Below are 16,062 nucleotides of genomic sequence, written 5' to 3' on the forward strand. Positions count from 1 at the left end.
AGGTTCAGAGTTTGCTTTGAAGGGGATATGCCAAATATGTTCTTAACAAGCCCACAACAGATCAAGGTGAACTGATAAACTCGTATATTTATATTTACTGTATAAATACAGGTTAATGCAGATTTAGCATTGTATTAATATTCCAAATAACTTTCAAGAAAATGAAATAGCAGTTTCCAACATACACATCAATTGCATAACTTCATATTCTGAATCCACAAGTTCAACTCCTAAGTAAAAATTGAAGGCAATTTCGGACTTTGCTTTGAAGGGGAGATGCCAAATATATTATGTTCATGTGAACAATGTCAAATTCTTATTAGCCTAAGACATCAGATGAAAATGAACTCTTATATATTTATATTTACTGTGTAGATACAAGTTTGTATTATTTTTCAGGATTGAACAAGAAACTGTGACCAAGGGCATTGATCTAAGGTATTTGAAATCACCACAAAAGATAGTGCTCTTTACAAAATACTTAAATTAAGCCAGACGAAACCTGTCTGAGCTTAACTTTGGCGAAGGCAGAGCAACCTGCACTTCTCATCAAATTCTCACATACTACCGAAAAAGCTAATGGTTAATTACTCGCAGTTAACCTATTACAGCATCTTATCCACTATGCATTGCACATAACTTTCCTTGATCATCTTCAAAGCGTAATCAGCGCATGTTTTTGTTCTAAGGGGAGGATGGAGTAGAGCCATGAGCAGAAAACTGTGAAGCTGAATCTTCATGTGAAACGTAAGTATAATTCAGAGGAACCATTGGTCTTGTGTGCTCTCTTTTGCCATTGACAGGAAGACCTTGTCGAGCAGGAGTAAGCCCATTCATTCTGGTATGCTGGACACCAAGAGATAATCTCCTATTGAAAGGAGGGCCATTTACAGAGTTTCCATTTACAGAGTTTCCATTCAGACGCAGGCCCATAGCTTTTTTGCTTGAAAGCTGCTTATGCGGACTTGCCCTTGCACCAAAAAAGGTTTCTTGTTCAATTGTCAATTGCCCCTGAAGACGTTTCTTATCCTGAAGATGGAAGCAAGGCGTAATTAGCATATTTTGAAGCATTAAAAACAAATAGGTGAGATTGCTTAAGAAATCCCTACTTAACAATTACATACCCTGAACCTCCTTTTTTCCTCCTCTCTCTCCTGCCTTAACATGTTGTATTCATCTAACATAGCCAAAAGCGGCACCTGTAGGGTTCATAAGAAAAGATATGAAGGGAAGTAAATGTCATTATAAACATCCCGAGAATCTGAGATTGAATTTAATTTATTGAGAACAATAAACAAAATCCTTGACATTATGATTAAACGGCCTGGGATCAATTGCTCACTTCATCATATAAGAAAGTCGTTCCTCTTTCTTCCTCCCAACCCCTGGTTTTTGCCATCAATGAATCCACGAGTGCTACATCCACAAGATCAATCTCAGTTTCCATATTCGAAAATTAAAGACTCAAAGTTTTCAGAGAGTTTTATTGTTATAATTGTATTGATACGAAGTTCAAGTTAAAAGATTTACAGCAGAAAATAGCAGGCCACAGCCTCAGAAACAATTCATAAGTTTCGTTTGTCCATTGCTCCTAATACTTACCAGGAATTTTGTTAACCATCACCCGCGCACGTTCCGCCCGCTTAAGGTTTATATGGGCACCTCTGCTCACGCTGTATCTGTTTTCATCCTGCACATGAATAGCTTACAGTTTACAGCTAAAATCCAACAGAGTTTCACTCATATGGGGGGAATAAAACGCATAAATACTCGAATCAACTAAAAATAAAGTGTCACACTCAAAGCTACCCTGTTATAATCCTCCAACCAATTTTCTTCTTCACAAGCCGCCATCCATTTCTCCACCTTCTCCATTATTTCTTTCCGACTTTGTGCCTCTTCTTTGGCTTTTGCAATCTGATCATCCATGCTTGCCAGAAGATCCAAATGATCAATGGTACCTTCATAACAGATCAACAATAATTAGTAAAGAAAACTCAAATAAAACTAGAGAATTTAAAAGCAAAGCACAAACCAGAATCAATCATGGCCATTATATTCTCTTGTGCAGACTTGATGTCAATTTCCATGTGAGCCCGCCTGTATATATCTTCAAGTTCTGTTTGCTTCTTAACTAGAAGCTCCTTCAGTTTGCTAGCTTTGAGCTGATCCAACCTTTTTACTTCAACCTCGGCCTGAAGAGAAGAAAAATGAATGTTATCCAACTCGATTTGATTGACTTGAGAAGGAAAACATATTTTATTGTGGATATTGGATTGCATCTAGAGTTGCTGAAAGAAAACACACCTCTTCAATGATATCAAGAGCAAGTGCTCTAGGCACTGACACTTCTTCCACTGAAGCTGAAATATAGCAAGTCACGTGATTAAAATGTTTCTGTTCCTCTTTAGGAATATCCATCAGATTCCACAATTCCATTAGTTCTGCACCCAGTTCCTGGATCTGTGCCCAGAAAATTGTTGTCATTATGAATTATAAATCACCAAGAAACTGTCGACTTATTTTCACCAAGATTATCCAAAGCAAACTTGATAGTCTTACAATTCAGCTGTACCTGACTAGCATATCTATTTTTACAAAAATCTATTTCAAATATGCTCAACAGATATTTTTTTAAGCACCTACAAATCAATTCTTGACATATTTTAGATAGATTGTTGTAAAGATACACTGCTTTAATAATATATTAATATATCAATATTTAAAAGAGAAACTTGTCAAACAGAGTTACATATTTACATTTTTATATATATTATTCTTTAAAAAACACTAGTTAGTTAACTATTTTTTTATTTTTATATACACAGACTCTCGCTTCCACTTCACTGTGACTGTAGAATGCCTCCCAACATAAGTAACTGGAGACCTGCCACCAAATATAAACTTATAACACACTGATGTTCAAGGCTACTTACAGTCCTTTGCAATTCAATTACCTCCCAATGCACACATAGCTTTTAGCTTTTACCTAATGTACATGTTTATTAACTGTCTACTATTTAGGCCACCATGGAAAAAATTCCAACATGATGCTCAAGAAAAAGACAAATCCCAAAGCAAATTTGTGACCAGTGTCCCCAATTGTAAAGAACCAAAATCAAAAGTATGGTCTACAACACTAAAGCATCCAATCTTAGCCTGAAAAGCTTCTTATAAGGGTGGTAAGTATATCTTCTTAAGCCATTATTTTCAACAACTGTAAAATCAATTAAATATGCTACTTGAAACTTTCCCATTACAATGAATTTCAATTAAGAACAAAGTATAATAAAAGCTGTACGGGGGTCTACAGAGGTTACAGATGGCTCTAAGATTATACCGAAACCTTGGGGTCAAATATGACTGAAGCAAATTCTTAAGAAGTGAATAAAAACAGGGCTTAATTCTGCCCGTGATAGAAAAATCAGTTGCAGCAGGGTGGCAGTTGCAGAACCACCAGCTGCATCACAAACAAGCAGCAGACAAACAAGGTATCAGTTACAAAACAATGTCTCTTCCGATTCCTGATTTCTGGGATTCTTGCTTGCTCCTCTCTTGTTAAATTGTTATATATGCACCCCTGAGGAGTCATTGAGGGCAAGTAAAAATAACTACATCATTAATAAATTATGTGTAATTCTTTATTTTGCATCTAATTGATGCTGTGCTCCTTAGCTGAGCATTTTAGGAAGGTATGGAATGGGCCTGGGATAGTAGTCCCATTCACTTACTCATCACTGAGTATTATGAGCAGTTATAGCATGGATGTACAATAGAGTGCATCTAAACATGTTACAGAAGCATTGCAAATTTTAGTGTAATATTGAGATCCTTGAAGACCTGCAAAGGCAGTAAGCTTGCAAATATGCAGAGAACATAGTGCATGCAAAGGCAGTAAGCTTACAAATATGCAGAGAACATGGTGCGAACAAAAGCAAGGCCCTATTCTTCTGGAGTCCCCACGTTGGATTCTCCAAATGAATATCTAGGCTGATTACAGATCAGAGGGACACTCATGGACTCTATTGTGTCATACCAACTCTATAAATAAATTCATAGAAAAAATGTTGAACCCGTGAACATTAAGGATTATTGACTTTTAGTAACTGCAATTTTACCCTTACTACTTTAAATTTTGAATTCCTATTCATCTCTCATGTTCCGGAGATTTAGAAAAGAAAACTTCAGTTTTCATGAATATAATAATATATAAGTCTGAAGAATATTGTATACTTCAGATTTGTGTGATACTAAGACAGAAAATGTTGGATTTTAAACCACCTAAAATATTCAGAAAAAGTTTGATATTTTAGTGTTCACTAAACCTCACGAGATAAGATCAAATCTCAAATAAGTACGTTAAAGATTGAAATTCTTGACACCATATACTTTTATAATATAGCTGAATAACCTTAATGTATTCTCTTGTTCATAATAACATGGATACCTTTTGCAAGCGCCTCTGTTTCTCATTTTTCAGAGATTCCACGGTGTTGGCCAGTTTCCCAAGGGTGCCATCACTTATGCTCATTGACTCAATGCCTGTAGAATCATCCAGGCTCGGATGAACTTCAGAAATAATCTTAGAGAATTCTATTCCCACAACAGCCGAAAGATCATGCACAATGTTAACATAATCAAGGACTTTCTGGAGCCTGTCATTCTACCAAGAAAACAAATAATTGTGAGACAAGAGAACAACAGGCGGCCTAGGTTAGTTACAACTTTCACATAAAAAGCTTTACATTTAGCAAGATCTGCTAGATAAAATGAAGGCGGGTAGCAGTTTATTTAGCATGAAAGAACCAAGCTAATATGAATTCAAAACTATAGCATGCATGTGGACATTTAGTTCCAAGGGTAGTTATAATCAATTGATTCGATCACGACTACCTTTTCCCTGTGAAGCTCTTGAAGCTGTAAATGAAATTCATCAAGCTTCTTCAAAGAGAGGTCGTGATCATCCAACCTTAGACTTTCATAGATGTCATGAGGCTTTGAGTTTCCGGCAATCTGATCACAAATTTGACGTATCTGCACTTGAACATCCATAAACTTTTTAATCCTTTCTTCTTTTTTCTGCCTTAGATCCTCCAAAGCTGGTGCAATTGCAGCTATTTGTTCCTTCAGCGTTCCTGATTGCTTTTCTGGCTGCATACAGAATGGACAAATAATCAAACCAAATCAAAATGCACCCTCTTTACAAATATTCTGCACATACAAGCATCAACATAAGACAAATATAGATTCTTGTAAGCATTTGGTAGAAACTAATACAAGCTATTTATGAGCCAACATACTAGAAAATCACCTACAGAAGGTCAAGAATGACTATTTAGAAATCCACTTTATTTAGAAATTATATCTACATTAGAAGTCAATTATAAAAGATCAATTGTCATAAATTAGTATTCAATTTTACATGTGCTTATGAAAATTGAGGATTTGACTTGGATCTCTACAAGAAGAATCCAATGCTTTAACCAACTAGACCCATCCCCTTAGACAAATCTTGAAATAGTACAAAAAAAAAAAAAAACAACAAAAGGGATTTGGGATTGGCTGAGGAAACAAGCAAATAATGATAATAGCTGATTCTAGTAGTTTCTGGAATTCATTGGCAATCGGTGGTCATAATTTCAGTACAATAGTTAATTGACACACAGACAACTAGTACCCGTATAAAATGCAAATATGTTTACTCTGACCGTATAGATAACGTTGATGATTATGAGGTTGAGCCAAGGTGTTTTGTGGGAGGCCATTGGCAACCAGTGGTCTTAAATTCAGAATAATAACCACCATAAACAAAAACCATAGGAGAACAACAACAGTGTGATCATCTTTGGGAACTTAAAAAACTAGTGTACACCATAAAGAAAGCGATTTCCCGATACGCAAACTCAATTTCATCTCAGATGGTTTGATATTTATTTCAATCCGAACAAAAAATTCAGAAACAGGGGAATCCCAATAATGAATGAATGAATGATTTTACTGACGTCCACGAGACTGAACAGTTTATGGGACCAAGAAAAACACACACTAATCCTCCTGAATATAATTTTCCATGTCTGATTTCCTGTTATGAATCTTGACTAGGAAGCTAGCCGTTTGATTGATCTTGTCCTCGTCAAATAACTGATGCATGTTGTCGGCCTTCAGAATGATCTCATACTGAACCCGAATATCATCATACACTGTGCATTCAGTAAGAAAGTGTCATTCGGTCTCCACTGCTCCCATCCCGCAAAACAAACAAGTTCTCTCTTCCCATAACTCCTGGGACCTTTGCCACCTACCCGTTTCACACCTGAGATGATGTGAACCAGTCTTCAGTTGTGCCACTAATAGCCTAGCTTTCCCTTTAATAGCTGCCCCTAAATATGCTTTCTCACCATGTTCCCCAGTTGGATTAAGATTGCATCTAATTGCGAGAGGAATCAACCCAGCCCTGAAAATGGTTAAAGCCCAAGTGTCTCTTTCGAATGATGATTAAATGTGTTTGCCCTCAAATGTCCGGCGGATGATAAGTACCTAAAGTTGCCTTTCATGCAGTTGCAGACTGCAGCTGGGAGGGAACCCTTGGGCAGTGTAGAACTAATCCTAATTCACGGGTAAACCACAAATTATAAAGGGAATCATTCATGACAGAGGCTACAATGTCAAAGTTTCATCTAACTTTCTGAAGCAAGAACAGTAACAATGGCAAAATTAAACAAAAATCATTTAGATCTGGTATTACCAGTGTATTCAGAATCAGCATAACAGTTAAATAAATTTTGACTGATTAAATAGCAAGTGCCAATTGCCAACCATTTTGTACAAAATTACACCACAACAAGGCCCTTGATCAACAAGTGAATCTAAAACACAACTGCAAGAAGCGACCTAAAATGAGAGCACCCATATATTAACTTCTGTACTAAGGATATCAATATTGGAAGTCCCGACACGCCAACAATAAAAATCAGCAACAACAAAAATCAAGATACCCAAAGAAACCAAAACATAGAATTCCCAAAGCCCACGCAAAACATACCCGCCCGACAAAGGATCTTTCACCTAAAACCGAAAGAAGATGAGCTAGCTCAGCCTCTGAATCAGCAAGCTGCTGATGTAACTGAGCCCTGGACAAATTAGCCTTGTCCACTTTCCTCCTGTAGACTTCCAAGCATTCTTGCTCCAATTGCAGCAGCATCTTGTCCCTTTCAGTATCATTTTCTCCCACTTCATCCCATATCAACTGAATTCATAACCAAACCCTACATCAGAAAATCTGCTGATTTAAAATCAAAACAAAAACCCAAGATCATGAAAAAAATGGTACCTGTAGATCATGCAACAGCGACCCACAAGTGGTCTCGTTTAACACGGAGTTATGTAATGTCTTAGTTGCCATTGCTGTATTCTTCAAAGAAGAAAGAGCTTGTAAAACCATACCAGGTAGCTGAATTTTTACATCTGAGACTTGGGTTTTGCTTTGATCGCCAACAACATCATCGTCTCGTTTGATTGCCATTACCTAGCAGAAATGTCAGACCAAATGGATTGAAGGAAAAAGAAAATAAAGTGGTAGGTGAAGTGACTCAATAACAGAGCTTTGAAAATTCTATTTTTTCTTGCACAATTTCAATGAGTATGCTTCAAGTGAGGGAGAATGAGGAAAAATATGGTGCATGACATGCACTTATTACCTAACCAGCTTTAGCTTATGACAAATTGAAAGAGCCTTTCAGATGAAGACAATGAACTGGAGGATGAATTGGGTGATCATGTCAAATCATTGTTAATTGTTGTTGCATGCTTAGATTTCTTTTTCCCTCCAATGAATTGTTTAAATCCAAGAGCGGATCCAACGTCTCTCTTGTGGGCTTCGATTCTTGGACTTTTATAAGAAATTGAGGGGAAACTTTTTAAGAACTTTAAACATGTCAACGACAAAGGATGTTTTTAAATTTTTGTTCTGGGAATTATTATTGGCTTTTTGTGTTGGGAAAAGTTCTATTTTCAGTTTAAATGATCGGGGAAAAAATTCAAATTCATTTTATGAATGAGTATAAAGCCTTTACTAAAGTTTAAAAAAAGCAATAAATTGTTGTTATTATAGGTTTTCCCCTCATCCTGATTTTGCGTGTGATTTTTTTTCCTTTCCTTTTTTAATGTGGTGTATTTTTATAATATTAATTTTATTTTTAAAATATATTTCTCAAAATTTAAGACAATTCAAATAAGTTGATTAGAGAAATTTGTGGTATATAAAAAAATCAAATAATTCACTTTTAATCATAATAAATAGTTAGTGAATGAATGAATGGATTCTTTTAGTAACAAGGCCAAACAACCCTACAAATAGCCAGCAACAAGAAGGCTCAGTATGGAAGAGGGGCTCAGTATGGAAGAGATTATTTATACTATCTAATGAGTGTCAATGCTAATCATCATTATAGAGATAGGTAATGTCATTAAGAAATAGTTTACAACCTTTGAATTTACAAGATGGCTTAAAGTTTTTAATTAAACCAAGAATTTTTTAGTGTTTCTTATTTAATAGTACTCTACATTTTATTATCTTGAATGTGAATCATTTATATAGACATTTAATTAAAAAAACTAAAAATTGGTTTGATATATTTTTTAAAAAAATTCAAGAGTAAAATTTGAATTGTTGATTATTATTTTTTAAAGTGAGTATATGATGGGATGTCGCAAAATATAAACACCCCGCATTCCTCCCCCTCAAATAGATAACTTCAATATCTAGTGCATTGAAAAAAAATCAATGAATATTTTTTTTGTAATAATGTTTTAAAGTTAAACTTCATCAAAATGTTATAAATTTCATCAAACATCAACTTTTGTATGTATATGTATATGTATATGTGTGTGTACATATACATATATATACACGTATACATGTACACACACACACATATATGCTTTAATATTTTTTAAATCCTAATCAACCTCATATGTGATTATAACAACCTACTTGTAATATTAATATGCATTCATGTTTTAGTGTATTGGGTTTACCTTGGTTGTTGCCTCAAATTTTAGGTCAAGTCTTCTAGATTATCCTCTACTATTAAGATTTATGAACAAGTCGTCAAGGCTATATACTTATTTACATATCTAAATCTTAAAATTATGTGTTTTTCTTTCATTACTCATCTCTAGCTTGATATTATCTTGGCTTACCCTAGCGTTATACTTGTTCTAAGGATGTCTATGTTAATAAAATTGTGTCTCAAGCTTTCATTTACATAAGGTTACTATTTATAATAAGTTTTCATTTGAGCACAAACTGATCCGTAATTTTCCCCAAAGCTCTGGATTGGCTAGATAAGCATGTCAATAATTTTGCGTTGCAAATGAAAGTTTCAAAGTCAATTGTGAAGGTGTTAGAGACTTCGAAATGGCCCAAAAGTGTCTTTGATCAATGTAGAAAGTTGTAGTTTGATATAGCACATCGCAAGCTTTTCAACGCTTCAAACGTTTCATCGATTGGACTCCCAATTCAAAAGTTATGGCCTATAAAAGTTGCGACTCTTGAAATAAGAAATATAAAAATGTGTTGGACACATAATTGAGTTGTAAAAGGGAGTTACATGTGTTGGTGTGTGTTTTGACACATAATAGGATATCTTGGATTGGAGATAAATTGGGTGCCACTTTTTTGGGTGGTTTTAACTCATTATTTTGTAATACCATTTGACGATTTCATGTATTGTATCTCCTATGTATTAGGTGTGTGAGATAGAGGTTGTATCTTAATAGGCTTATAGGTATTGAGTAACCTGGTTGGTGATACTCCTGTAATAAGCTTACTCTACAAGTATATTATATTTTGTTGTTGATTTTTGAATAATATATTAGGCAGCTTTTGGAGTGTGGGTTTTTTTCTCCTGAAAGGGTTTTCTCCATGTAAACCATTGTGTTATGGTACGAATGCTATTATGTGATTTCTATTTAATTATTGTAAAGATCTAAAAAGTTTTTGCATTACCCTCTTCTCAAGCTTAGTGTAGGAAGTTGTTCTATGACCTTAACTTCCTTACAAGTGGTATCAGAGTCTTATCACATTCGGTTTCAATTGTGGGTTGTTGGGTTTTTTGAACTAATCCGAATTCAAGCAAGGCCTTGTGCAAAAAAAAAAATTGATCTTTTTTACAAGAATTTTTAAATGGCAAGTTCATCGGGGAGAATAGAGGTGGAGAAATAATTTGTAAGTAATTTTGAAATGTGAAAGATAAAGATGGAGGATCTGCTAATAGATCGAGATATGTGGCATTCTATTGATGTGAATGTCTCAAGACTTATAGATCCTATTGTGGTTGCTCAGTATGATGTTATGGATTGTAAAGTCAAGGGTCTAACCAAATTGTGCTTAGCAAACTCTGTTCTAACCAATATCCATGAAGAGACCTCTATAAAGAAGCAATGGAATAAGTTTAATGAGATATATCAAGACAAATATTTATTGAAACAAATTTTCTTGAGGAAGAAATTGTATTTCTTGATAATGAAAGAGGGTGGACGTATTGCAAACCACTTGGAAGCCTTCAATATGTTGGTGGCTCAATTGGCATCTATTGGTGTCAAGATGGATGAGGAGGAGAAATGCCAAATCTTGCTCTGTTCTTTTCTTGATTTGAGGGATTCTCTTGTTATGGCTATAGGTAGTACTTCTGTTATTTTGAAGTCTAAAGATGTGGTGGGTGCCTTGCTTGATGAAGACATGTAGAAGAAGGTATCCATCAGTTTTAAGGAAGCCCTAATTGTTTGAGGAAGACATAACGAAAAAGGTAAGAAGAATGAAAAACATGATAAATACAGGTCCAAGTGAAGATCTTAATCTCTTGGAAAGTCATAAGTCATTTGTTGGAATAATGGTAAATTTGGACACTTCTATAAAGACTGTAAAGCAAAAAAGAAGAAGAAAAAGAAAAAAATTGATTATGATTTTTAGTTCAAGAAGGAAGATGGTGATGCATTAATTACATCTTCGGTCGCTTATATAAGTAAAGATGCATGGATAATCGACTCAAGTGTAGAATTTCATGTCTTCCAATAGAGATTGGTTTTTTAATATAAGAATTTAATAGAGGTACGGTGTACTTGGGTGATGATTCTCATTTAGATACTATTGGTTGTGGTAAAGTTGGAATCAGGTTTCTTGATGGTAGAATAAAAAAGATTATTGTTGTGTTGGATATCCATGGATTGGCTTGAAATCTATTATCTATGAGCAAGCTCATAGATGTGGGTGTGTAGGTAGTCTTTTTTTATGCAGGATGCAAAATGGTCAGAGATGCTATGGTGATTGCTAAAGGTGTCAAAATTGGAACGTTGTATAAATTGGATGCATACGCCATTAAGTGTAATAATACTTTTATGAAAAGTAAATTTGTCAATCCTTCATTGGAAGAGGTGAAGATTTCACCTTCAACAGATGGTCATGGCCTTTGAGTACCTAAGGGTGTTTTTTATTCTAAATCAAAGTTACCTACAAATAAGACTTTGTTATGGTACCAAAGACTTGACCACATTAGAGAAAAGGGTCTAAGAACCTTGAAAAATAAAAAAATTGTTGAAGGTTTGAATTATTGTTGTTTTATGGGAAATTTACTCATGTTTAATTAGAATAAATGTATAAACCACCAATGTTCAATTCTAATTAAGCAATTCCATAAATAACAATGAAATGTTAGATAGAAATCAAGGAAGCATAAAATCTAAATTAAAACTCCCTCAAATGATTCCATCCATGGCTTCCATTGCTCTTCATCATTATCGTGTTGGTGTGGCTCTCAATGTTGTGTTGGAGTACCTACATAAAGATGGCACAATAATTCTAAAGATAGTGGTTAAGGAAAATTGAGGAGAAATGGGCTAAATTCATAGATTCTGGAGGACGAGAATGGACAATTGAGATTCATTCTAGAATAGAAATGATTAATAGCTAAGATTGCTTGAGACAAAACTGATTGGGAGTTTAACTCATTTGATTGATAAGTTGACTGGATTGATTGATCAGTGAACTGATTAGATTGATCAAATGATTGAGTTGTTGATTTGTTAACTAAATTGATTGCTTTGTTCCCAAAAGCTAATTGAGAGTTGAAAAAGGTGATTGAGGAGTTAACTGAGTTAATTGAGGAGTTGCAAGAATTGATTACTCAATTGACTAATTTGATTGCTCAGTCAGGCTGAAATTCAGTGGGAGTTAGAATTTCCACATGTGTTGTAGGATTTTGAGATGAAATTTACATTTGATTTTTATTTCAATTTGAATTTGGATTTTCAAAAAATGAAATGCACGTGTAATTAATTGAAATTTGGGGAAATTTAAAATTTGGAGTTTGGATAAGAAGAATGAATTAGTTAATTAAATAACTTTAAGAAAATTATTTAATTAAATATTTAAGATTATTTAATTAAAGGATTAAATCGTAATTAATTAAATAATAAATATTTAATTAATTGCATAGAAAGGGTTAAATGATTAATTGATTGAGGAGATAGAAATAGAATAATTAGTAATGTTGAAATGATGATTAAAATTAATCTAAAAGAATTTAATTATTTTAATTAAAGAATTATTTAATTAATAAGACGAATAATTAGCACGGATTAATGAGACATTTTTAGGTGTCTACATTTGCCCCTCTTTGAGACAATGTTGGAACAACATTGTTTCAAAGACAAAAATATAATTTTTCTTGCACTAGTGTTCCCCGACAATGCTTAGGGTGTAAATACGCCCCCTCAAAAAATTGGTCAAAAAATTATGGAATTGAGACCAATTTAACACTACCATGTTAAATGAGTAATAGTTTCAAGTTTCTCACAATTTCAAGTCCATTTGATTGACCTACAATTGTGTTGAATTTTAGGGGGACCACGACCATCAAAGAAAGAAAAACCCTAATTTTGAGCTATAAATAGGAATTTCACCCCTTCATTTGCTCATTTGCTTTTAGTTGAGTTCATTGTCTTCCTTGTGATTTCAGAGCTTTCTACGAGTATTTGAGCATGATGCCTGGCCACAAAGCACTATTGCACCTATTAGAGCGAGTTCGATCATATTAAAGACCACCTGGGACTGGAGGCATGGCAAGTTTCCAAAAAAAATTGCCTATTTTTTGCTTGATTTTTCAAGTTTTCCAAATATTTTTCAGAGCTCAAAATTTTAACTATTTCTCATACATATTTTGTTATTTTCGCAATCATCTTAGTTATTACGCTTTAGTGCTAAATGTTGCGCAATAATATGTGCTTTGTATGGGTCATAATTATTACGCATTCGATTGTCAATTGCACATTAGATATAAATGTGTCACACTGGTATTAATTGTTGCGCATGCATAGTAAATGTATCGCATAAGTGATAAATGTTACGCATAAGGATTAATCATGTCGCATTTATAGGATTAGTTAATTTTTTAATATGTGTGATTTAAATTTTTGTCGTGCGAATATGATATTTGACATTTTTATCATTTTTCTCTATGAGAGATATTAGGTCTGCTTGGTACTAGACAAATGAGGCCTAGTGGGCTTGATCTTCAACATCAATTACTCGTTGAGGATATTGCTTTGATTCGACGGGTTGGGCCCTATCATGCTCTTCATTTGCATGAGATTACGACCAACAAGGCCTTGATCATTGCTTTAGTAGAGCGATGGCACTCTGAGATGTGCTCATTTCATCTTCTGACTAGTGAGGCATCGATTACATTGGAGGATTCTAGCGTATACTGCATATGTTTATCCATGGCAAGAGGGTTATATATGAGCACAGGGCAGGTGTCGTAGGATTATGTCGACTATTTGAGTGTTAGGAGCAGGATCTTCAAATGAGTGGTCATTATGACATTGCTTGGGGACAACTGGAGGGGGGTTATGATGATTTGATAGTTGTAATCTACAACCTTATAATAGGTCCTCTGATCCCAGCTAGGAGGTGTCATGGATTCCTGATTGATTGGGGCAAGGTGATTCATGATACGATCGTTGAGAGACGTGTCTTCGCATGGGAACCTTGCCTCCTTACCATGCTATTTTATTAGATGCATGACATTGTGTACTTAACATACAAATTTATCAGCTACGATGTTACTCTCCTCCAAGTATAGGCTTGGGAGCACATTTCTATATTCAGGGCCAGTTGTTCATGTGCAACTTCAGGCCGACGAGCCTTATGCATACAGGTATACTCTGGGTATTAGACACAGGGGTTCTAGGAACATCCTGTATTGGAGACATCAGATAGATGTTCTACAGTATTTCATTTGGCGACCATACTTGTGTTGCTCAGGTTGGGTAGACGATGCTCAACATTTACCATTTTGTAGACAACAGAGATACTTGATTGGACGGATAGTAGATACACAATGCACCATAGAGTTACACCTATCTAGGCGAGTACTCAAACAGTTTGGAGAGGTTCAAAGGGTTCCTAATGTCACAACTTATTTTGCTAGGGTTGCACAAGAGGTCTCTGACTAGGAAGTGTGTATTCAGCCGCATGTGGTTTTTACTGAGTTGGATTCACTTAGAGCACTACGACGGGATTGGGTGGTAGGAGTTGTAGATCTTGGTACTACACTATAGTTTGATGCATGGTGGGTGAGACAATGTCCTATCCCTTTGACCAATCTGATGGTTCTGATCACAGTGCAATAGATTAGGTAGTAGAGAGGTGGTAGGGGTGGGAGAGGAGGAGATGGTGTTAGGGGTGTGATTATGGCTATTGCTGTAGTAGGAGGAGATGGCGATGATGATGAGGAGGAGGAGGAGGAGGAGAGTGATGAGGAGGTAGACATCAGTGGAGACACCGAGTCTAGCATTGGGGATGATGATTTTGAGTCAGGATCATCAAGTGATGAGGGGGATGAGAGCTTGTAGGACATAGATATGTTGAAGCTCGAGGATGTACCTGTTGTACAGGTAGGTGGATATGATCCAGGTGATAAGGGACGGGATGATGATGATCCACAGGTCATGAGCGCCAAGATCCAAATCTTAGGGGATGCCCTCGCTACAAAGCATCAGCAGCGCAAAGATGATCGGGCTTTGTTTCACAAAGAGTATGCAACTGTGGTGGCAAAGAGAGATGGGGTGGTTACTGAGATGAACGTCTCCAGAGGGAGAGAGATGATACTGTACAAAGAGAACAGTTAGCACAGGATGCCTATGATCAATATCTTGCTCCACATACTGGGTCACGCGATGATCGGCTCATACATTTAGCTTAGGAATGTATATATTGGTGACAGGAGTATGAGAGAGTTTTCCCCAAGCGATAGTGAATACAAAGCCACAACACTTACATGTCTGGGAGGAGATCTAGTAGATTGACTACTTGTGGGACTAGTAGCGCAGGTGTCATGGGTCCAACTCAGGCACCATTAGGTCATCATGGGGCAAGATCGAGTGGACAGGATCCTCCTACTGATAGAGACAACATTGGTTGAGACACTTTATTTATGTTTTTCGAGCCTTTGGGCATTTCACATGATTGTATTCTAACACATTACCATTTTTTATCTCGATTCTATATGTATGTGTTATGTTTATGTGATGCCTGATTCTATATGCTTTCTTATGATGCGCTTCTATATAATTTATGATACATTTACTTGTTTTTGATGATGCAATGATGATATGATGTGGCTTCTATATGATGTTATATGTTTATGGATGTACTTTGTATATCTTACTTATGCACTGCTATATGATTATGCAATGATGTTAAAATGAACTACATGAATATGCAACTAAATGTATAAATGAACTAATTAAATAAAATAAAAAAAGAATGAATACTATAGAATAATGTAATAAAATAGTCCAAGCACCTAAATGAACTGATGCAATTAATATCAATAATCATGCTAATGAATCTAAATGAATGCAACTATTGTGATCATGAATCTTTTTGTCAAAAATATACCAAATTATTGTTTTTACCACTTGACTCGGTTAACCAAGAGGAAGTGTTAGTAGAAAGAAGAAAAGACTTGAGAGAATTATAGTAAGAACCTGTTAGATGAA

At 35.3% G+C, this 16,062-nt stretch overlaps 1 protein-coding gene across 3 annotated transcripts; it reads right to left on the reverse strand.

The window, feature by feature from the left end:
* Positions 1-332: 332 nt before the first annotated feature.
* Positions 333-7,861, reverse strand: LOC131052612 (65-kDa microtubule-associated protein 1). 3 transcript variants are annotated; one of them, XM_057987217.2, is made up of 12 exons: positions 7,698-7,861; positions 7,444-7,525; positions 7,043-7,265; positions 4,894-5,151; positions 4,448-4,663; positions 2,308-2,463; positions 2,036-2,195; positions 1,810-1,961; positions 1,603-1,690; positions 1,343-1,416; positions 1,125-1,199; positions 333-1,029 (listed from the first exon to the last, which is right to left on the reverse strand). In XM_057987217.2, exons 3-12 carry the CDS (start codon positions 7,199-7,201, stop codon positions 685-687), a joined length of 1,683 nt encoding a protein of 560 aa, XP_057843200.1. In that variant the 5' UTR covers positions 7,202-7,265; positions 7,444-7,525; positions 7,698-7,861; the 3' UTR covers positions 333-684. The 3 variants fall into 3 exon arrangements, with proteins under 3 accessions (XP_057843200.1, XP_057843201.1, XP_057843199.1); XM_057987218.2 differs by lacking the exon at positions 7,698-7,861 and having other exon boundaries at positions 7,444-7,691; XM_057987216.1 differs by lacking the exon at positions 7,698-7,861 and having other exon boundaries at positions 7,043-7,246; positions 7,331-7,691.
* Positions 7,862-16,062: the final 8,201 nt, after the last annotated feature.

Source organism: Cryptomeria japonica, chromosome 10 (assembly GCF_030272615.1).
Source record: "Cryptomeria japonica chromosome 10, Sugi_1.0, whole genome shotgun sequence".
NCBI lineage: Eukaryota > Viridiplantae > Streptophyta > Pinopsida > Cupressales > Cupressaceae > Cryptomeria > Cryptomeria japonica.

What these genes read in the sequence shown, in the direction of transcription:
- LOC131052612 (XM_057987216.1), bottom strand. Translation starts at nt 7,522, where the DNA reads ATGGCAATCAAACGAGACGATGATGTTGTTGGCGATCAAAGCAAAACC. An exon ending in AATGGCCATGATTGATTCTG is followed by an intron (nt 1,962 to 2,035) that starts GTTTGTGCTTTG and finishes TCTGTTATGAAG; the next exon opens with GTACCATTGATCATTTGGAT. An exon ending in AGGAAAAAAGGAGGTTCAGG is followed by an intron (nt 1,030 to 1,124) that starts GTATGTAATTGT and finishes TTCCATCTTCAG; the next exon opens with GATAAGAAACGTCTTCAGGG.